Source organism: Anomalospiza imberbis, chromosome 2, assembly GCF_031753505.1.
Source record: "Anomalospiza imberbis isolate Cuckoo-Finch-1a 21T00152 chromosome 2, ASM3175350v1, whole genome shotgun sequence".
Taxonomy (NCBI): domain Eukaryota; kingdom Metazoa; phylum Chordata; class Aves; order Passeriformes; family Viduidae; genus Anomalospiza; species Anomalospiza imberbis.
Genome location: NC_089682.1, coordinates 4,442,188 through 4,465,538, shown reverse-complemented (window position 1 = coordinate 4,465,538; position 23,351 = coordinate 4,442,188). Strand labels below are relative to the sequence as shown.

The 23,351-nt window shown below is 39.7% G+C and overlaps 1 protein-coding gene and 1 long non-coding RNA gene across 7 annotated transcripts in view; one reads left to right on the top strand and one right to left on the bottom strand.

The window, feature by feature from the left end:
* The window catches only part of DSCAM (DS cell adhesion molecule), a 443,286-nt gene that overhangs the window by 61,606 nt on the left and 358,329 nt on the right, over nucleotides 1-23,351 (top strand). For all 6 annotated transcript variants that reach the window (XM_068179584.1, XM_068179590.1, XM_068179585.1 and 3 more), the window contains exons 2-3: nucleotides 1,300-1,617; nucleotides 5,543-5,689. In XM_068179584.1, the coding sequence (XP_068035685.1) occupies nucleotides 1,300-1,617; nucleotides 5,543-5,689 (465 nt within the window). The remainder of the gene's footprint in view (nucleotides 1-1,299; nucleotides 1,618-5,542; nucleotides 5,690-23,351) is intronic.
* On the bottom strand, nucleotides 11,288-22,967 carry LOC137468179 (uncharacterized). The gene is made up of 4 exons (XR_010995790.1): nucleotides 22,720-22,967; nucleotides 17,139-17,276; nucleotides 14,672-14,839; nucleotides 11,288-11,550 (listed from the first exon to the last, which is right to left on the bottom strand). It is a non-coding gene; the product is annotated as an uncharacterized lncRNA (long non-coding RNA).

The window sequence follows — 23,351 nt, the reverse complement described above, 5'->3', positions numbered from 1 at the left end:
TTATCAAAAGAGAGAAGGAATAAATAGTCTATTTTGTGCTCCAAACTATCATAAAATGCAGTGGCAGAGTTAGACAAGAGAGTTCATGGCTTAGCATTGGGATTGCAACTTCTTTCTGCAGGATAAAAGAATCCATCTTGTGCAAACGAAGGCTACCCTGAAATCGGTCTCACCACTGCTCATTGGGATCTCCTCCAGTGGGGTCACCTTTTCAAAAACTGACCCCTTACCAGCCTTGCTTTAGAAAATCCTGTCAGAATCCCTTGCATTCAAGATATAGTGAAACATCCAAATCTCTGTTTGTGTCAAGCAAAACTGACCAATTTTTTTTTTTACAAGTGAGCCCTATATGCAAATACAAAGCAGATTGGTGATATTGGAATATATCCTACCATTTATTGGAAAACAAATATCATGCCTTAGGCTTATCAGCTCTCCAACAGAGGTTGGAGAGCTTTAGAGGAAATGTTGGGGGACCTTTAAACCACCTGGAGACGTCAATCCCTCCAGTGAGAACTGAATAGCCCACGGCAGAAGTGGTTAATCTGGTGCTCTGACTAATATTGACCCTTTCCAGTGATATAGATTCTTTAGTTTAAGGCTGGGAGTGGTACTCCATGGACTCACATGGATGGCAGAACCAAGTTTATCACAGGCACCTGGGTTTAGAGCTCTTTGCTAGAAAGACATGACCAAATGATATAATGCATTTACTAAGCTGTATCTGTATTAAGTATAGACATGTGTTACTACTAATGAGTTATAGAAAGTTTTTTTTCACTGTTTGCTCAGTTCTTTTTATGACTTTATAAATAATTTCTGCCATGGAAAGACTGTAAAAATAAATGTAGGGATGCTAACAGAAGCTGCCTGTGTTCCAGGCAGAAATTTAATCTCTGGAAATTTTATAAAGGCAGATTACTGGTAGATTTTTGCTATTACTGATAGATTTCATACAGATTTCTTTGTATGAAGAATGCTGCCTCAGAAAGTGCAGAAATGGGCAGATCTGTATCCGTTTACACTGAAAGTGGTTTCTCATTTTACTTTTGGGTGCAAACCACTTACTGTGTTTAACCTGGCGGTATTTTCTTTGAAAACAAGAAACATTTTATTATTTTATTTACTTATTTTATTAGAGCAGACATTAGCATCCAGATTAGCTTTGATTGCCTTCCCTGGGCGCCGCATTTGACTTGGCGTCGTTGTCGAATCGCGTCGCGCGCTGCTGAAATTCCTCAGGTTTTCAAGGCCTCTTCTTTTTTTCTTTTTTTTTTTTTTTTCCTTTTTGTCTTGCAGTTTTCGGTGAAGAGCTACACGCCAGTCTCTATTTTGTCAATGCATCTCTGCAAGAGGTAGTGTTTGCTAGCACCACAGGGACTCTGGTCCCCTGTCCAGCAGCGGGGATCCCCCCGGTGACGCTCAGATGGTACCTAGCGACGGGCGAGGAGATCTACGATGTCCCAGGGATCCGCCACGTCCACCCCAATGGCACTCTCCAAATTTTCCCCTTCCCTCCTTCAAGCTTTAATAACTTAATCCATGATAACACTTACTATTGCACAGCTGAAAATCCTTCAGGGAAAATCAGGAGTCAGGATGTTCACATTAAGGCTGGTAAGTAGAATCTTTTATTGGGTTCACACAGGATTGAGGAGGGAGGGAATTTGGGTGTTTCAAAGAGTAGCAGCAGATACCAGTCAAGGGAGGTTAGGCAGAAGTGTAACCTCTAAACTCTTAACAATATTAAATAATATTTCTTTCCTCTCCTCTCCTCCCCAGTTTGAATTATTTTGGTGCTGAAAAGTTAGTTTGCCAAAGATCAGTTGAGCACAAATATAAGGAGAAATGAAACGATAATCAAATCAACAATCAGACCATGCTTGCACATTAAGAACTGTGTGAGAAGAAGATGGATTTTGTACATGGGCTGGAGGAGAAGAGAAATTATTGGCCTAAAATCACACCCCTCCTCGTTTGTTTGTGGTCACTTGTGCTCTGTTTTGAGAGAGAAATTTGTGTCCCCTGCAATGATTCAGAAGCTGATGTGGGTCCACAGGCAGTGCTTTCTCTTTAAGCTAAAATATGCAAATGAGCAGGATGGTTTTGCATCTGTTTTCTGCAGTGACTGGGTCAGCCAGTGAGGAATTACAGAGGGATCAAAATCAGGCCTTTGTTACAAGACACAAACACATGATTGCACAGCTTTTGAAGATTTTTGTCTAGCTGCTTCAGTTAATTAAAATATTCAAACAAACAAACAAAAAATAGTCTGGGAGCTGACCCTTGGCAAACGCAAATCCTTGGAAGCTCTTTGATTTTGGTGGAGCCGTGCTTGGCTTTTCTCAGAAGAGAACAACCTTTCCTCTGGAGATTTGTCTTCACAGGAGTCTCACAGGGAAAAAAAGAAAACTGTGATGAGTTAACAAGTAGATTTGCCTGAGACTTTCTTTTTAAATAATAAAATGCATTCTCTTCTTCTTAACAGTAGTTGACATTCAGAGATCTGTAGTTTGTAGGCAGCTGGGAAGCAAAAATAAAAACCAGGTTTCCATGAAATTCATGTCTAATTAAAATTTTAGTCTAAGAAAGTGGGTTTTCTTGCACAAGAAGCATCCAGTAGAAGCAAGTTATCATGTTACATATATGGGGAGTTCTGTGATGGTCTATGCATCTTATGAAATTATTTAGTTGCCCATAAAAAAAAAAACACCCTTGAAAATCAAAGATTCATATGAACACATTGTAACCAACTTTATGTTTGAACCTCCGTTCTGGTTTTTGAGCTTTTGGTTTTACTGTCATGGATTTGAGGGCAAGTTGTCTGGTAGAATTATATTTAGAGAAAGTATAATATTTATTTTTGTCTTTTCTGGATTTGTTACTCTGTCTCCATTTCAAACATCTTTTGGGCAGTATTTTTTTCCAGGATTGCTTTCCAATTTTTACATTTCTTAGATAAACTAATGTGATGATACAAAGGAGGTTAACACTTGCAGTGCTGCTTGGCTAAGGCTCTGAACTGTGTTCCTTTAGGTGTAAAACATTCATCCATGGAACTCCAAAACAAGACTTCTCCCTCTGCTTGAGAAATGAACCTTGCAAATAAAAAAAGGACCTTGGAAAAGGACTTTGCTGTTGGTAGTGTAGGTGCTTGGCTCAGAAGTTAACAACTCCTTTTTTTTTTTTTTTTTGCCAAGTCAGGAATGCCCTCTTTACCTCTTTCCTGTCCTTTTTTAACCTTTTACCCCATTTCCACTCATTTCACCACTTAATCTCTCACTTAAGCTGAGGTTTGGATAACGAGTTCCCTTCCTTCACATGAGCTGGTGCTGGGGGTCAGAGCTGTCCCTGTGCCTGATGGCAGACCACAGCTACCAGTGAGCATCTTTTCCAAGGGCTGCGTAACCCCTCAACCACAGGAAAACACAATTTGGAGAGTCTTCTGTGAATGGCAGTCAAGTGTATTTTATGCTCAGATGATAAACCCTGGGTTGCTCAAATTTGAAATTAGAACCTTCATTTCTTTATGTGGTGCTTGCAAATTATTTCTGTTCATGTGAAATCTGAAAAATATTTGAGACTGGCATGAATTAACATGGTTTGGGTTTTTTTTTTTTTTTTCTAATTTCTTCCTTCCAGTTGCACTCCAACAGCAATTGGTTTCCTAAGAATACAGAAGAAATCAGTGGATAATCTGGTCATAGTACAAAGACTAATATGTTTCTGCCCATTCTCAAAGTCAGCTTGAGAAAGTCTGGAGCTCATTTACCCCTTTTCCCAGGAATATGGGCAGAGATACAAGGATTCCAGCTTACAGATAATTGTAATTGTGGTTTTGCATGTAATTTGGGATATAGTGCACCAAATATTCCCAAACTCCTCTCAAAAAATCATAACTCCCAACCTTGACACCCAAACCTAATCCTCTTCCATGCCAGTCCCACATGGGAGTAAAGGTCTCCATTTTATCTTCAAGCTCTCCTGTGCAGTCATGGAGTGAAGAGTCTATTTTTTTTTTCTTTAGCAAAGGTTGACATTCTTATATAAATTAATGACCTAGAGACTTGGGATTTAAAAAAAATAATAGAAAAAGTAAAAATCCACAATTTATTCATGGAAGCTGTCACAACCATGATCTGGAAATAGCTGAGGAGCCTCGTAAATCACAATAATGTAAATTTTTTAAGCAAGGAAATGAAAAAACTTCTCTCCAGTTTTTGTGCCCTGCATGGTTTCTGTGTCAGATTTTATTGACAAGATCAGTTGGGCAGATTTTCAAAGGCCTTTCCCGGGAATGATGGCTGGAGCAAGAGCACAGGCACAAATCAGCCTTGTTAAGATGATCCATGTGCCATTCCCTGGGTGTAGGACAAGGTTAGGGGACTGCTTCACCACAGGGCAGCCAATGCTGTAAAGCCACTGCATTAAAGGTGCTTATAATATCAGTTTAACAGTCATAACAGGGTTAAGAATCCTAACCTTTGTTAGAAATCAATTATTGCCTTTTAAAAACTATTATCTTATAATAGGAAACGGATATTTTTTCCTTTTAAATTAAACTTATTTTCAATTAGAGCTTCTATAAGATATATTGTTATAGCAAGATTTGGGATGGAGAAATTCAGTCTTACTTTTTGCAGTGGTAACACTGGACCTGAAAATTTGATGCGGTTTGCATTTTGTGGTTACATTTTATTACAACGTCATCTCATCCCAGCAATATTAGCTTGGTGTGGTTACATTTCATTACAACTTCATCTCATCCCAGCAATATTAGCTTGGTGTGGTGGGAATGATTTTTCCAGTTGTGCTTTTATCCACCTTGTCCATCCAGTTGTTCTCTTTTCTCTTTTTCCATTAAATTAATTATTTCAGACTCAAGATAAATACTATGCTGATTCTAAACATTTTTTTGAATCATATTGGATTTTATTATAATGTGGTTTACTTTTAAATACAATTGTGGCTTTGTTTCTGCTTTTTTTTTTTTTTTTTTTTTCATTAACTGATCTCTTTCAGGGAGATGTAGCTCTCTTCTTACTCTCATTTCTGTGTGTTCCTGACACACATTTCTTTTTTTCTTTCTGTCACCTCCATCGATTTTTCTCCTTTGGTTCTCACTTCTTCAAAATCCTAAATGACACTGACCTTCTCTCCTCCCCTCTGGATGTCTAATTCACACACAGCACCTGCATGTACCTTTGTGCTCTTTGATAGAGCACAAAACCCTTTGTGAAGGGAAATGTGGCTGAGGAAACTGCACAAGTAACATGAAACATAACACCCTTTACCCACAGAAATATGCAGTTCCTACACGAGCATCCCAGAAATAGGTGAGGAAAGAACACAGAGTAAGAGATGGAGATGTTGAGGAAACAAAAAGATCTGGGAATGCTCTTGTATCAGCTTGTAAATGTGTGTCATTCACTGAGATGAGAGCTCCCAGCCTGATTCTGGGGGCACTTTGCAAGGCTGCCCGAGGCAGTGGGTGAGTTGTGGGGCTGCATTTATTTATCAAACCCTCCTCTTGTCCCTGCAGTTTTACGGGAACCCTATACAGTCCGTGTGGAGGACCAGAAAGCCATGAGAGGCAATGTAGCAGTGTTCAAGTGCATTATCCCCTCCTCTGTGGAGGCATACATCACTGTTGTCTCATGGGAGAAAGACACAGTCTCGCTTGTCTCAGGTAGGCTCTTATGGCTTTTTATTATTTTTTTTTCCCAGCTGGCAATGGCAGAGATGTTTTCTGTTTCTTTCCCCCCCCCCCCACCAAATGCCTGATGTTTACTTTGGTTCAGTTCTAACTGAGTGGGATGTCATCCTCCCAGTAATGTACTTCACTTCAGTGTTGCTGCATCCCTGTGACTCTGTGTGTGTGACATGAAGGCTTCAGACAGCCCTGCTTTCCTAGCCTGCTTGAGGGGAAAATAACATGTTTTTTGTTTTATACCAGACATAAAACCAGCTTTCGGCTGCTGTGGCAGTGGGTTTGCATTTTAACTTTGATAAAGAGCTCCTGCATGCCAAAGAAATTTGAGTGTCATAAACATGTGCTGGGTTATAATTGTTTTTAGTAGTGATGTTATTCATGGTTTAGAACAAATCCCGAGTCTAAATTAGTTTGGTTATGTTTAAATGAGGTATGTAATCAATATTTATAGTTTCATAGCATTTTAATCCCAAATATCTTCACAGGTAACAGGGGAGGCTTAAGCACTGCCATAAGCTGACATATTGAAGTGAAGCAATCTGTACTAAAGTAGTTATGTGCATTAATCTATTTACTGACAGAGGGAGAAAATGTGAGGCATTGTGCAGGAATTTGGGCAACGAAAATCTAACATTTTAAAGCATAAATATTGTAAGAAATTCATGGGAGAACAAATAGGTAGGAGAAATATTTTCAGTATAGTACATATCTGAATTATATATAATGCAGAGTGCAGCTGTTGTTACACATAGAAATGATTTATGTGCACAGAAATTGGAAATGTATTGTTTCAGGGCTGTAAAGAATGGAAAAAAAAATAGTTGGAGTTAAATGTTGTACAGTCTACTCAGGAATATGTTTGTGTTTATGATGCTCAAGTGTGTGGAAATGTTTCTGTACACCTCCTCAGTATATTAATAATTTTTATTTTCTGACAAATTGTGTCATTGATGGCAATACCTGTGTCTCTATATGGCTCATATTATAGATGTAATTTCTCTCCATGTTTTACTGATTCCTGACATCACCTTGAAATATTTTTTTCACAAATTATAATTCAAAGAAATTTCTAAGCATTTGGTAGATATTTAAAACCCATGTAATTGATGATCAGTTCTTCTATGTTGCTAGTGCACTGTCTAAGACTGGAAAATTCACTTCCTTATTATGCTCTTGGATTTTGCTAATATCATAATTTTTGGTCATTGAGTAACTGCAGCTGGGTGGGTTTGCACAAAGAGGTTTGGAATATCTGAATTGCTGGACTCACCAGCACTTCAGCCAACACAGGTCAGAGTTGGATTTAAATACAAAAACAAACTTTCCATTTTTGTGTATATATTGATGCAGAATTATACTTAAGGTTCTCTAAACTATGATTGCAACTATTTAACACAACAGTGGATGGATGTGTTTATTTTGCTTCATCTGAAAATAATCTGCTACGTGGTGCATGTACATCTGTACGTGTGAGTCTTGGCTGGAGGAAAAAACATTAATTTCTTCATGATTAACTACCTTATTTTTTTTTTTTTTCTAAGTTTATACATTCTCTGTTATAAGAAAATATGCATGTTTTCTGTGGAAACATAGGCTGAGAGGACACAATCTGAATTCCTTCTACCTCTGTGATATCTGAGAGTGGCTCAATCCTACCTTCACCCTGGAATCAGGAGATGGGGACACCCAGGTCTCTGTAATCTCTTCTTTAGGGAAAAAATAAGGCAGCTCTTCAAAACATTATGGCTGCCACTTACAGATAATTTATTTTTATTATCTTATATTGGTTCTAATCCCAAATTTGGGGGAATAAAACAATGTAATAACATTTAATTATATGGATCTAAATCCAAATTTTTTCCCTTAATGGACCCTCTGACAATGGTTGACAAGGCTACAATCATTAAAAATCTATTACAAATTTTAGCAAGTTTCTTATTATCTCACAATCCCTCAATTCTGCAGTTGGGAATTAAAATGAAAATAAAACATAGTTCATCAGAATGGATGCTATAAAAAAACCCAGTTATTGTATTTTTTATTGTGCAAGACCAGATTCTTGCACACAGGACAGTATTGGCTGCTACTGAGTGCTGGAAAATATCAAGTTCTCATTTATTTTCTCCTTTTTTTTTTTCCTAAATAACTGATTTGTTGGTTATTCATTAACATCTTCAAAAAGGAGAGCCAGCTTGAGGGAAAACCTCTTCCTTCCTTCCTTCCTTCCTTCCTTCCTTCCTTCCTTCCTTCCTTCCTTCCTTCCTTCCTTCCTTCCTTCCTTCCTTCCTTCCTTCCTTCCTTCCTTCCTTCCTTCCTTCCTTCCTTCCTTCCTTCCTTGCCTTCCTTGCCTTCCTTGCCTTCCTTTCCTTCCTTTCCTTCCTTTCCTTCCTTTCCTTCCTTTCCTTCCTTTCCTTCCTTTCCTTCCTTCCTTCCTTCCTTCCTTCCTTCCTTCCTTCCTTCCTTCCTTCCTTCCTTCCTTCCTTCCTTCCTTCCTTTCCTTCCTTTCCTTCCTTTCCTTCCTTTCCTTCCTTTCCTTCCTTTCCTTCCTTTCCTTCCTTTCCTTCCTTTCCTTCCTTTCCTTCCTTCCTTTCCTTCCTTCCTTTCCTTCCTTCCTTTCCTTCCTTCCTTTCCTTCCTTTCCTTCCTTTCCTTCCTTTCCTTCCTTCCTTTCCTTCCTTTCCTTCCTTTCCTTCCTTCCTTTCCTTCCTTTCCTTCCTTTCCTTCCTTTCCTTCCTTCCTTTCCTTCCTTCCTTTCCTTCCTTTCCTTCCTTTCCTTCCTTTCCTTCCTTTCCTTCCCTTTCATCTTTCACAATATTAAAAAAAAAAAAAAGAAACAAAAAAACCCCAAAAAACATGATGATTTTACTTTTCTAGGGTAAAAATATCCTCCCTTTTTAGAACGACAGTTTTAGAAGGGTGTTCCTTTATTAAAACTGTAGAATGTTTTTGGTCTTGCCACAGTGTGCTATCCTGGGCATATCTGTATATTTGGTTTTCAGGGAGCACAGTGATGTCCACAGTAATCCAAGTGTGTAATAAATAGAGCTGGGCAAGAGCATCTTCTGTTTCCTGGCTGCAATTTCACGTCATGCCTCCCGGTTATTGCAAAGTAATTGGGAGTTGAAACATATTAAGACCTATTACCAGAGCTTTTCCAAGGAGTAGCCCAATAAATCACCCTCCATGTTCAATAAAGGGAAAGGTGCCCATGTTTGGGGCCAGAAATACCAATTTCTGTGATGTTTCCATGTGCAGTCTGGAAAGGTGTGCAGGGGCTTGTCTGTCTGTTAGGAAACAGTTCCAGAATTGGGGTTTTGCTCCTACACTTTCTCTTCTAATGTGACAGAAAACCTGAGGCCAAAAAGATTTTACAGGGTCTCCTCTAGGGGCAAAGGTAGCATGAAAAAAGATTTTTAAAGCAAGGCAAAACCAATTATTTGGATTAATCTATTTTGAGAAAAAGCAGAAGACACTGAGCTCAAAGAGCAAACACAGAGAAATCTTTTCATTCTGGAAAACTCCATTTTGAATAATAATGGTCTGATAGCATATTCAGCTCTCTTCACTGGATACAACTGTTTAACAATCTCACTTTTCAGTGGTGTCTGACAAGCTCTGAAGTGTCAGCAAAATTAAGGATTGATGCTAACTCTGAGAAGTCTCAAGGGGCTCACAAAGTGCAGGTAACTGCTGTACCAAACTCTGCAGCTGCAGCTATAGTCTCTTTTCCTGAAATCCTTATTTTCTGAAGAATTTTGCATTGTCAATTGACTTGAAACTGAGTCTGAAATTAATTTGAATGATAACAGGGAGAGCAAGGCAGTGCAGTTTGCTCTTGTACCCATAACCAAATCCTACGTGTTTTTTTTTAATGGCACTAAACGTAAAATCTTAAATCAGCCTAGAGCATTGTGTTCATCCTAGAATCACCCTGGAATATCTGATGGATAGCTGCACATGGCTTGCTCTAAGGTCAAACTTCCTTTCCCTCTTCCTGCTTTCCTTCACAAACCATTTCCAAAGAAAAGAGACTTTTGGAATCAGCTTTGTGCTGACCTTGTGACCATTGAAAGCAGACTAAGACCTACAGGACCAAAGAGCTCAGCAAAGCTGAGTTTTTTGTAATAACATCCAAAAAATAATAAAAAAAATAAAAATAATAAACCCATGGGACAATAGGAAAGTGCCACAGCACGGATTTTGCTTCTGCTCCTGTTGAGCAACTGCAAGGCAGAGGGGAGTAAAGTGCTTGGCTCATTTCTTCACACACACAACTGTGAAGCTGGACTAGAAAGGAAAGTGAAATAACTGCTGATTGGGCTGTGCCCAGGTGAAAGCACAGAGCAGAACCCACTCATGTCTTAATTAGTCCCGGGGAGAGCAAAGGATGGGTGTGGTTATAGGGGAAGGAGGGCAGAAAGGGATTACTGGAAGTGAAGGTCAGTGTAAGAGATCAGCAGAGAGAGAAGAGCAGAATGAAGAATGGATGTAAACAAAGCCTGAAGAATTAACTTGAGTCTGTCACTGCACTCTGTATTTCTGTTAGGAATGCCTCCTGCCCTGATCCTGATAACTGCAAGGGATTTTGAGTTTTTCTGTGTTTCTGAACACTGCCAAGAGCAGGATCATGAGTGGGTTCGTGCCGTGACCTTTCTGAATTCCCATTTTCCTGTCTAATGACACACCATGCAAGATTCTCTCTGATTTATACATGAACTGTGACTGCTTAAAAAACAAAGTAGAAAAAGGGAGAGACAGATAATAGCAGCTGTGCACAGTGGCATATTTGAGTGTGCACTGGCAGAACAGCAGCTCTGAGGAAAGGTGGGTGAGCATGGATGGAACATGGTTCCCTGAAGGAACCCTATGATTGACATGCTGGTGACAAGTGATGAGCCTTCCAGCCAGCCTCCTTCCCATCAGCCAGGAATTAGTCACACTGGACCACAGCTTGAGAAGTGTCACTGATGTACACTGACCTACATTTGGCCTAATGAATTGCATTATTTATTTACACACAGTTCCTCAAGTCTCCTCTTTAAAAGGCTCGGGGGCTCTTGGATCTCTTTCTGCACAAAGGGCTTTTCTGAACTGCTGGGGTTGGCAGTAAGCAGTCAGAGTTTGCCAGGAGTTATAACGTGGAGACATCTGAGACACAGCACTGCAGCTTTGGGCTCTGCTAGGGTTTGGAGATTACAGCAAGGGCTCAGTTTGCACAGGGCTGTTTTTTCAGCCACGAGGTTTGTACACAGTGCAAGAAAAAACAAACTCTTTATGGAGAGTGGTCCTGTGATCAGAATTAGATTATTGCTGGTGACTACAGGGATTAAGTCCAGCCTTTTGACTGAGGCTGGGTCCAGTAGAGATGAGCAATGATGTTTCTTGCTTTGCTTTGATGTCAGTGCTTAACCACAGCTGCCAAAACCCAAGCATTGAACATATATTTAACCTATGTCCCTGAATGCTCTACATGCAGGATTTCTTCTGTTCCAGGTGGAGTGAGATGAAGATTATATTTTTTTTATGATTAAATATCAGCAACATGTATAAAATTTTAATAGATCTGCACGTAAACTGCCTTCTACCAAAAACATGTCAGTGAGGTTTAATTCTTCAGAGTTGTATCAGCACTCAGAAAGTACAGCAGGCAAATCTCTCCATGTGCTGAACTTCCTTCACTCCCTGGAAAGCTGATGGGAGCGCCATTCAGCCATGCTCAGGTCAGGCTGCAGGTTTGCTGTGAGAGTAATGTGTTTTCTGAGCTTCCTAAAGTGCACTTGCCCATCTCTAAAGACAATATATTGCTTCCTCACTTTCTCTTTCAGCAAGGTTATTTTCCTGAGGGACCTAGGAAAAAATTATTTACTGCATTATTTAAGAAATGTCTGGTTTTCCATGTTTTTCCTGAGAGCTCTGCTCTTTTAAGAGGACAGTGTCTTATAGCACCAGAAAGTGGAGATGGTAAAAAATTAGCACTTCGTGCTTGTGCAAACAATTTTCACACTTTCCTCTGTTTCATGAACTAAAATTCTAACTGAGTGAGGCCACGTACTTCAAGCAGTTCACTAGAGGAAATTATAAGTAGCAAGCAATAGGACAAGAGGAGATGGCCTCAAGATGTGCCAGGGGAGGTTTAGGCTGGATATTGGGAAAAATTTCTTCACTGGAAGGGTGGTCAGAACAGACTGCTCAGGGAAGTGGTGGAATTGCTATCCCTGGAAGTGCTAAAAACACACCTGAATGTGGTACTTAGGGAGAGGGATTAATGGTTGGACTCAGTGATCTTAGAGGTCTTTTCCAACCTAAACCATTCCTCTGTCTTCCCTGGGCTCCATTTTTGCTTCATGTTGGAGTATTTTGATCAGGTGAATAATTTTAAAGTTATGTCTCTGGTATGGGTAGGATTTGATGCAAGGATTTCAACAGCCTGGTGGGAGTCAGGAGTTGGGAGCCACTTGAAGAGATGAAGATGGAAAGCATCTAAGTCACATGTCAAAAAATCACATTTTGGTAGCAGAGAGGAAAGTGAGCAATGTGGTTGTAGCACAGGAGTGGTTATTAGTATTTCCCTGTAGAGGGAACTTGTGGATTTTCCTCAGTGTGACTGGACATTTTGGCTGGTCTGAGGGCAGAGAACAATGGTGGCTGTTTGTGAAAGATGGAGGAGAAAAATATCTCTGAGTGGCGTGTGGTGGTTAAAATCCAGAAAGTCAAAATTTGCTCTGTCTCACTATTCCCAGCAATTTTAATCCTAATGGGATTCACAAATAGTAGCAGTGGCTTTGACATTTCAGTAATGAAGCTTGTCTAGGAAAAAACTGTATCATAATTTTTCTTTCCCCTCTGTTGCTGCTGAGTTTTGTGCAGCCCTTCATTTCCATCAATGGGAGGGACTTTTTCCCTCTTCTCACTTTAAAACAAGCCAAAATAAAAGCCTTAAACCCAACAACCCCTGAATCCTCTTTCTCAATTTTTTTCCTCAACTCTTTAATTTATTTCCTCTCTACTTAAATTAAAGCATGTGAAAAACTTGATTGGATTCAGGTCCCCTTTAGAATTGCTTTTGCCTTCTTGAGAATTAAACAGAGAGAGTGAGAAAGGATTGGAAGTCTGCTTCTGGGTAAAAGCTTCAAATATTTATTTTCTTATGATTGATGCCCTTCTCTTTCCATCTCTGTATCCATCAGTGTGTGTATACATACATACATACATATATATATGTATAAATACACACACACATATATGGGCACTTATCACATCTCTCCACGGGCCTGAGGCTCTGTTGGACCATGCATAACATTATCCAATCTGATGCCCAAACTGTTCTGTTTTACCACCTTGTTATTGATGTTGCCAGTCATGAGGAGGTTTCTTTCAGCATGGTTGAATTCAGTGACACAGTTAGTCTTTCACTGGAAATATCTGTGTCACATTATTTTCTCTCCAGATGTGCTTGAAATTTCTTTCATTTTTTCCCTGGGTGAAACCCATTTTATCACCTGGCCAGCTTTTTCTATTCCCCATGGTTTCTGTAATATTAATTCTCTCTGGGGCTTGAAGAGCCTTCAAATAAATATGGTCCGCATTTAAATGAACTCAATGTTTACCAGCTCTTTATTAAAGGTGAAATAAGAGCAGATTGACTGCTAACCTTCCCAGGTGCTCACTCAACATTCTTCCATTTTGTCTTTGCTCTAATTTCACCATTCTTCAGGCAGTTTTTTGGTTCATAGATATTTTTCTTGAATACTTAAGGCAATATTTTTATCTTTTTGGTTTAATTGCATGATTTGGGGTGGGGGTGTCTGATTTTATACACAGCAAAGCTCAGTGCTGTCAGATTTGGTAATAAAATTCTGTAAACAGGGACATGCTTTAATGAATCAGTGTGCTGGTTTTAGGTCCAGTTTTATGATTTATTTTCATTTTTGCTTTTTGAAATAGCGATTGTAGCATTGTTTTCTTCCTTATAAATCTCCCCTGCCAGGAGTTTGTGATCTTGTCACCTTCCTGAGCAGCAGTGGATAAGTAAATGACCACACTAAGCACTGTGTGCTTGAGGTTTCCCATCAAAACCCAGCCTAACCTGAGCCAACACCAATGAGCTGTGACAGCTTTGATGTGAGGGGACAAAATTGATGCATGAGATTCATTTTAATGAGTGTGTGCCTTGCTACTGGGAATCCTTTCTGGCTGTGGACGTGGTTTAGCTGCACTCTGAGGGGAGCAGAATGGCAAAACTGCCACCAGCTGTGATTTTCAGGTTATTTTTAATACATCCAAAGAGATATCTACAGGTGACATCTGAAAAAAAACCCCAAACAGAAACAGAATATTCTATTGTTGTGTGTTGTACCAGGTAACTGATTTCAATTAAAATATCATTGCGGAGCACAGTGCCACGAAGTTGATAAATCCACACTTTTTTTTTAGGGCTGTAGATGGTCGTACAATGCTCATTTGATTTGCCCTCCCTGTCAAGAGTCCAATTTTAATTGAGAGGCTCATTAGAAGAATGACTCATTAGAAGGAATTGGAGGTGCCTTTCTGGTAGGGCTTTGTTTCATTTGCTGTGACATCAGTGTTGTACCTGGGCTGCTGATCTGTAAAGCCACATTTTAATTGCATGTGTGTTTTCCCTTTGGAAGAAGGTTATGATGGAGGCCAGGTGACCTTTTAGTCAGAATCAAGTGAAATTTAAAGCCTGTGATCTGGTGTGTGAGCTCAAGCTGTGCTGGGGCAGATGCTCTGACCTGATGCAGAAAGGTGGTAGATGCAAAATCTAAACATTTTATCCTGTGAACAGTTGCCAAAAATACCTAGAAAACTTAAAGCCAGTGAATTTTTTGTAAGAGTGAGAGTACAGAAAAAAGATTAAATTGTTTAGATGTTCTCTACCACCAACAAAATGGCATTATAATTGCAACTACTGATATTTTTCACAGCAAGAGTAGCTGACCAGTTTATTTTTTCATGGTTTTTTTTTGTTTAAAATAAGTCCTGCCCATTCTTGCCATGCACTCGAGCACTGGTGGTGTCAAATGAGTTGAAATGGTTCCTGTGGGCCATTGGAGACCAACGTGATGCCAACGCTTTCAGCTGCCAGAGGAGTGTGATCCACAGAGACCTGTCAACAAAAGCAGGTCAACAGGATTGAGCAAGGCAAAAAAAATCAATAAATCTTTGAATTAATCATGCAGCTGCCAGGGAGAATTATGGGTGCACGAAATGAAGGCTGTAGGTATATGTCTATGGCAACTTATTCTCTCCTACCTCACTGTGTCCTTTTCTGCAGGTTTTCCTTTCCCTGCTGCCATCTGAATGGCTCTGTGTTTATTTGGGTACCTTCATGGATTACTCACCATTTATTTTAAAGTGACCAATTCTGTTTTGATTACAGAAATTCCCCTTTTCTTCCTGTCTGTCCGCACTGTCACTTTTCTCACTGTTGTGTGCACTCAGTTTGAATTAATCCCAGGATTTCACCTTCAGGACTGCACATCTTGTGCAGTGAATTGGACTGAAAGGCACTGCTGCCTGGGTGAACAGAGGAGTTAAGAATTCATTCAGTGCTGCAGGTGAGGGGACATCCTTGTGAGTCCTTCTGCAGCAGCAGGGCTGGGGAAGGAGCCCTGGCCACCTCTTCCTCCCTGGGCGATGCCCAACTCTGCCTCACAGGCAGATGTGGCCACTGAACACCTCTGCCAAGAGGGGATGTTCCACACCCTGCTCCCTGAAGCTGGGATGCAGCCATGGGGAGCTAAAAGGGCAGCTCAGGGAGCAATTTGACCCTGGGACATGCTTGGGAGGGATGTGTGGAACTGAGAATTCAGAGGTGCATCCCGTGTGTATCTCTGTGGCTTCAGCTCTGTGCTTCAGTTTCATTCTCTCCTCCTCTTCCAAAGGATTTATCTCTCATTGCAGGGCCCTGGAGGGATTGTTCTCTACACCTTCCCCATGCAAAACTTGAGTGTTTTCCTGCTGCAGCTTCTGGGCTGGCAGCAAGAGAGGATGGGGAAATGAATACCTCGGCATCTTCGAGTCTTTCATTCTGCTGCAGATGATGCAGAGGTCTCTCCTCTGTGCCCAGCTCGGCTCTCCGGCTGCAGAACTTGGTCCTGCACCATGCCAAGGATGCCTCCTTGACTCCCTGCCCAGGGACCCGTGCTGGCTCTCTTCCAGCTGGGGTACAGCCCAGAACTGGATGCTCACTCTCACTGCAAATTCAAATTCATTTTCCTCTTTCATCCAGGGCTTTCTTTGCAAATAGACACTGATATTCAGAAAATCCCCCAGAACAATTGCCCTGCTACTTGTGGAAGGTCAGGGCAGGCTCTGTTCAGGGATTACATATTCCAGCTGACATGCAGCACTCTTGTTTTTCAATTGCATGCCTAGGGATTTTTTTTTTCCAAAAGGTTTTTCCCTCCTTCTCTGTTAAAACAGAGAATTAAATTCCTGACACACTCAGAAAATACATTGCAGTCCACCTGTGGAGGTGTTTTTTGCACTAACAAACAGACAAATAGATAATAGTTTTCTAGAGGAGGCAGAGATTTTTTTTTTTTTTTTTGTTCTCCCTTTGTCAAACACCCTGCTGGTTAAATACCATTGTTTAGTAAACCCACATTTTATTCTTTAGAGAGACATAAACCATAGGAAAGTAACATCTTTTTTCTTCTGATATTTGTCTTGCAACTGATCCTCCAGGCAATACCTGAGTGATAATGATGGAAGAAATATTTCCTCTCTTCTTTCAGACTCACATTTGTTTTGTGCCTCCAAGAGTGCATTTTCTCTACTGAGCACTGAGAATCCTTCCATGTACTCCATTTTCCCATCCAACTTAAAACTGCTTTTCACAGAGCACTGACTAAAATGTATTTGTTTAAAGACTAAAAAGTATTTCTGATATGAAAAAGGAAAAATGACACCAACTTAAATGCTAAAAATCACCATGTGGGTATACACAACTGGACAGTATTAAAACTCATCTCTTAAATGTGCAAAATATTTTGCAGATTTGAAAAAATAATAAAACTACATAGATATTTTCAATTAAAGAAATGCTCATCATATTCTTCTAAAATCAAAACACTTTTGTAAAATAAATTTTCAATATAAAATTTCACAAAAGTCTCCATAAGCACTGATATTTTTCCATGTATGTGAAACAGAATTGAAAATATGTTGACTTATAGTATACAAAATACTAGTATATAGTATTTATATATAAAAATGATCTATTATATAAATTATTTATAATATAAATATATATAATACATACTTTTATATATTTCTATTTGAAATATAATTAGGAATGTACTGCAAAATAATGAAATGTGGAAGCAGTTGTGGATGTAGTGGTTAGATTAGGAAAAAAACAGTGGGGATAAAAGAAAACTGGAAAATAAAAAAATGCTGACCTTGAATTGTATTTTAATGGAGAAGTCTTAGGGAAGAATCCAGAGGAATAAGGGGATTGATCATCTAAATAATACTTTTTGTTCTGCTTAAATGTTTTTTGAATTCCTGAGTGTGCTGGATATCATGAACTCCTTGTGCTGAAAACAAATAAGACATTAATTTTCTTGGAAAAATTCCATTAGAGCAACAGAAGCAAAGTTGATCTGCTTTTCAAAATGCACATTTATGACCTGCTGAAAGGCAAATTCAGGGCTGGGAAGCCAAAGTGCATCCATAAATAAGAGGTGATGGGATAATGTGTGCTGTGTCACTGCAGCCATTCAGCAGTTTTATAGAAGGGGTGAGGAAAAGAAAACCCCTCCAAATGTCAGCAGCCCAACAAGATCTTGTGAGATGCTCTGTGTGCTTTCAAAAGGGATTTCAGAAAAAGAAGTTATTCACTGGATTTTGGCCTTCCTTTTCTTGCATGCATCTTCTCCTTTCTTGCATGAGCTCTGTTTATTATTAGGATTTCTTTGCCCCCTTATCAATGGTTATTCATAGCACATTTTAGAGCTGACTTGTTTTTCAAGTGCTAAAGAAATTCTGTATCAAAAACTCTGTCAAAAATCAAGGGAACCTTTATTTCTGCCTGTTTTGGTATCTCTCTTCCTTTATGAAAAACCCTCTTTTTGTTTAATTGGAATTATCATTCTCGTTTTATATCCAGGGAAACTGAAAAGCAAAGAAACAAGACTTGCTCAGTTTTCTCATTGCAAATCCTCAAGCAGGATCTCCTAAAACCTTATCCTTTCCTTGGATCCATGGTTCCTGTTTCTTCCCAAGTACCAAAATATGAAATGAAAGAGATTAAGTGTGAAGGAAGCATAGGAACCCTTGATAAATTGGTGGGACTATTTTATACAAGCAGTAATAAGTGTAGGTTTGTGTTTGTGCAGCTCTTGTTGCCTTGGACTGGAGTTCCCCATGTGAGGAGGGGGAAGAGGAAATTCAGTGGGAGAGCTGGTCATACACTGCTTGTCATTATAAAAGTGGCTAAAAATAGTTAGCTAAAAGAAGATGAAATGTGTTGTCTTTTCTTTTGTTGATTTCATTTTAGTTTATTTTCTCACTACATCTGATACCTGATAATAAATTGTTGGAAGGAATTGACAGGAACAGAGGACCATAACTATGAATGCTCTAAATTTTCGATCTCCACCACCCCCAGACATTCATGTTGTTTTAATTAATGACAATTAATTGCATTTAGAATGAAAACTCTCTTCCTCCTTACTATTTTGACATGCAGAATTCTTTTCTCTCTCTCAGGATTGATATCCTTTGCTGCCAACTACTTTATTAGGAAAAATGTGTATGTATTTTGGTTAAAAATGCTGTCTTGCTATTGAAAAACTTATGTTTCAGCCAAAACAAATAAATAAAAAGCTGCAAGGGATGCAGAAAAAGCCAGAACTTTTCCTTTCAATATTTTCAAAATTGCGTCTTTTCCTCTTTTCATTTCAAAATGAAAGCTGCTTGAAAATTACCCATGTAATTATCTAGGAAAAAATTATTTCTTGGGATAAAGAAGTTGTGTGTGTTTTTATTGATTGCTTGGTTCCATTACCCATCTTAGCCGGTTATTTTTGCTGGTTTGGTTTTTAGTGGTTTTATTAGTTTTTTTTTTGTTTGTTGTGCTCCTTAATTTTTTACTTTCCTCCCTAATTCCTGTTTTGGGAGAAGGAGTATTTTGAGCTAATTAACATATGGATATTAGCAAACTCTGTCACATCCAAATAGGATATTTTCTGTGGGAAAGAAATGGCCAGAGCTCAGAAAAATTTTGTGTGTAGCCATTTTACCACACCATTTATCCGGGATGCCCTTCTTAAATAAAATCAATGCTAATTTTGCATTTCCCTAATGGGAGCCTATTAAGCTGAGTACACAGGCATTTTTAACCTCAGACACGTTGCAGGGGCAAGTCAGTACTGGATTTAATCTGGTGTATTAATGAGGAACAGGGAAATTCTGTGTCTGGATGACTTGGTTCCTGGATTGGGAAGGTTCAAACACTTATAATTCACCCAATATCTCTTTTACTGTTATTATGAAGCATCATTTAAGGCTTCTGTTCAAGGGTTTTTCTCTTCTGGAGTTCACAGATGCCCATAAAATAATAATCTGTGTTGAAACTTGGCTCCAAATTATTTTTATTTGAACAGCAAACAATCTATTAGGCCACTGAAGACCTTTCAAGCCATTATGGACAGGAATTTCAAAGCAGTCTGTGCTGGCTGTATGACTGAATTCCATCTGAATAGAATGGAGCAGAAAACTAAAAGTGCAGGGAAAGAAAGAGTAGTTTAGATTTATTATGATTTGGGAAGCAGCTTTTTACAAGAAGGAAGAGAGTAATCAAGCTCAGGGTGGAACAGTGGCAAAATGTGTGGGCAGAAATGAAGTGCCTTTGTGCTCCTCACACTGTTCTCAAAATCCCATTATTTTTCTGTCCTGTCACCCTGGAAGCATTGGGAAGACACTGAGGAGAGGCAATTAGGCCAGGTCTCAGCACAACCAGCTGCTTCTGGCACAGTCCAAACGTGTCCATATGTTCCCAAAAGAAGAGGGAATGTTTCTCTCTGCTTCTGAAGCGCCAGGGGAGAGGTCAAGTCATGAGTGCTGCAGGCTCAAAGGAGCAGGGGATTCAAATAGAGTTGTTTTTCAGTTGAAGCCTTTTCATTAGGAACTTGAATATTTAACATTTTACTCTTAAAAAAAATATTATAAATTCCCACTTCCTTTTTTTCCCCATCTCCCAGTGTCATTCAGAATAAAAGTGAATTTAAAATTTGTGGTAACAAAATAAAATTTGTGGCAAAAACATCACCCCCACAACCTCTAATTAAGTAAATTTTAGAAATTGCATAATATCTGCAAATGAGAAATGAGAAGTTGTGGAGGGAAAGGGGTGGGAAGAGCAAATGGTCGAGGTGTTCTGCTGTATTCAGTAACATAAAGAGGGAGGAGAAAGGTGGGATAAAACCACCATATTATCCAAATTTTCTTCTCCCTTGTGTGTGCATTTTGCCTGGAATAGCAAGGCTATAGCAATGCTGGACAAGGGCTGAGGAGAATGAATTCATTCTTTCTATAAATTATTTCCCTTTGGTAGCTCTGTGCAGATTCCAAACTTTGTCACCTACCACTCTGTTAAATCAATGTGTTTCATCTCCGATTCCCCCAGGAAACAAGCAGCAGGGTAAGAGGCAACAGCCTCAGGCTGGGCCAGGGCAGGCTCAGGGTGGACAGCAGCAGGAATTTCCCCATGGAAAGGGTGCTCAGGCCTGGGCAGGGGCTGCCCAGGGAGCTTTGGAGTGCCCATCCCTGCAGGTGTCCCCTGGAGGTGGCACTCAGAGCTCTGGGCTGGGGACAAGGTGGGCATGGACACAGCTGGGACTCCATGGGCTGGGAGGGCTTTGCCAACTTTATTGATTGTTTAATTCTATTCTATCATTCTCAAATCCAGAATCACTCCCAGGCCACAGGCTCTGGTGTTTCTCTCAGACTCAGCTCTTTCAGGTGCCTCCACATCAGAGCAGTGGATGAAATTTAATTTTTTTTGTTTTCCCATCACCCTCAGACACCAGTGCAGATACTCCTTGGACGTAGAAAATGTTGAATTTTTAGATGTGGAGAAATGTTGTTTTGATAAATCACAAGCATCTTTCAGTGGCTCAAAGGATATTAAATGTCACAGCCAAGCAACTCAGCATTCTCATTCTTTATTCTTTTCTTTGAGGACACACTTTGCAAACTGTGGAGGAAACAGATAATTTTCTCTAGGAATTAGGAGAGTCAGAATATTGCTGTACTGCAGTGAACAATTAATGATATTTATCTCTCACATAAGGCTTTACCCTTTCCTCTATAAATCTTTTCTGCGGGAGCAATTTATGGAGTGATATCTCCATTTTGCACATACAGAAGCTGAGACACTGCATGAGCACAGGGAAAATATCAAATCTGCTTTAAAGCTTTACTAGAGTTAAAGTTATGTGGGCACTGAGGAGGTTCCCACTGTGCAAACTTTAGGCCACACTTTCAAAATGTTTCTCTCACTAAGTTTGTGGTTTATGTTTGATCTGTAGAGCTTTCTTAATTTTGGTTGTTTTGGGATTTTACTTAGAATACTTTAAGACATGAAAAAGTAAAAAAATCACTTATTTTATCTTCATAATAATTTAGATCCAGCTATGAACTCTGTAATATTTATCCATCTACCTAAGCATTGCAAAATGCAATACAAGCAAAACAAGGAATTATAAAAATGAAACTTAGCTGAGGGAAGAGGAGGAAGCAGGCAAATTAAGGAAGTACAGAGTTAATATAACTCTTTTTGCTGTCTTCTTATTTGACTTGAAAAATGTCAAATCTAAGTCTACATAGACTTTTTTTACAGATTTTTCTGTAGAAGAATCCTCAGCTCTTTGAGACCAAGGGAAGCTCCTAGGTTTTATTAGCACTGAAGATGAATATTTTTGTTATTCTGAAGATGAATAATGCCTTGTTTCTGATAGCTCTGGCTGCAACCTAAACTTGTTTTAGGGAACATTAGTCTGACAGAGCCAAGCTTGAAGCAATATAAGATGTTTAAAACTTGACTTTTGGCAGGAAACTCCTCCTTACACACATTCATTATTTTATGTTTTTTTTAATTACTCATAGTACCTGAAATGAGCAAGAGAGATATTACTTCAGAAGACATAAAAGAGTAATTTGCAGTCTAACAAATGCCCCTATATGTGATTTATTTCTTTTAATCAGCACTGACCTTTTGAATTGATTATCTGTGATTTACGGGAGGACCTGTGTAAGACCAGACACCCACGACTGAGAAGACTGAAATGACTTGCATTTCTAAAGCCAAACAATTTACAATACTAATTGAAAGAGCTGCAGCAGAAACAGAAAGATGTGACTTAAAATTTTTGCAATTTGAAAAACATTCAGTGTTGATGGCTTTTTCTTTGTTTTTATCAATGGTGTCAAATATTTCTTGACATTGTGGGTGACATAAATAGTGACAGGCAGTTTAGTTGAATTATTAAACTATAGATGCATGTGCATTTGGAAGAGACTTGGCTTGTAAATAAAGATAATAAATCAGATTTTTCAATCAGCTTTCCACCTGTTAAACATCCTATATAAAGCTACAGGTTGAAGACCTAGCAGTGCATATATCAGAAAATGAAATTTTTTATTGCTACAGCTGTTTGGCATTGGCCCTCAAATTCGAAGTGGATGACAGAGTTGCTCATTTTGGGGCACTTTTTATGTTTACCTGCCTGTCTGAGGAACATGTCCCTCACATGTAGGATAAGGAGCCTTTGGGGGATACTTGGTAACTGAGGTAAAAATGTGTGTGTCCCTGTAGACAAGTGCAAGTCTCTTCCTCAGGAATTCCCGTGACAAGAGATGAAGCTCATTTCTGTGAAATGAAATTCTGAAGCCTGTCTTGTTTCTCTCAAGTGGAAAACTCCTAGATCCGAAAACGATGCTGAACAAAATTGCCTGGTTGGGTTAGTCTTTGCATACCTGGTTCTAAGCTGATTGTCTGATGTTCCTCAAAACAAGGGTTCCGTTCTCTGAGGGAAGAATATTGATTCCTTTCAAAGAATAAAGATCTAGAACAGAAAAGAGAGAAAGACAGATTCTGCAGTGGGCCTCAACTTAGGGGAAGGTATTTTATTCCCCAAGCAGCACTGCCAGTTCCTGCTCATGGGAAGTCACAATTAGGACTGTTTGTTCATTTAATTATAGAATGACTTGGGTTTGGAATGGGACCTTAAAGCCCATCCAGTGCTACCCCTGCCATGGCAGGGACACCTCCCACTGTCCCAGGCTGCTCCAGCCCCAGTGTCCAACCTGGCCTTGGGCACTCCCAGGGATCCAGGGGCAGCCCCAGCTGCTCTGGGAATTCCATCCCAGCCCCTGCCCACCCTGCCAGGGAACAATTCCCAATTCCCAATCTCCCATCCAGCCCTGCCCTCTGGCAGTGAGAGCCATTCCCTGTGTGCTGTCCCTGCATTCCCTGGAAATTGTCTCTCTCCAGGTTTCCTGGGGCTCCTCCAGGCCCTGCAAGGCCACACTGAGCTCAGCCCAAAGCTTCTCCTGTGCAGGTGAACAATGCCAGCTGTGCCAGCCTTTCCTGCCAGCAGAGCTGCTCC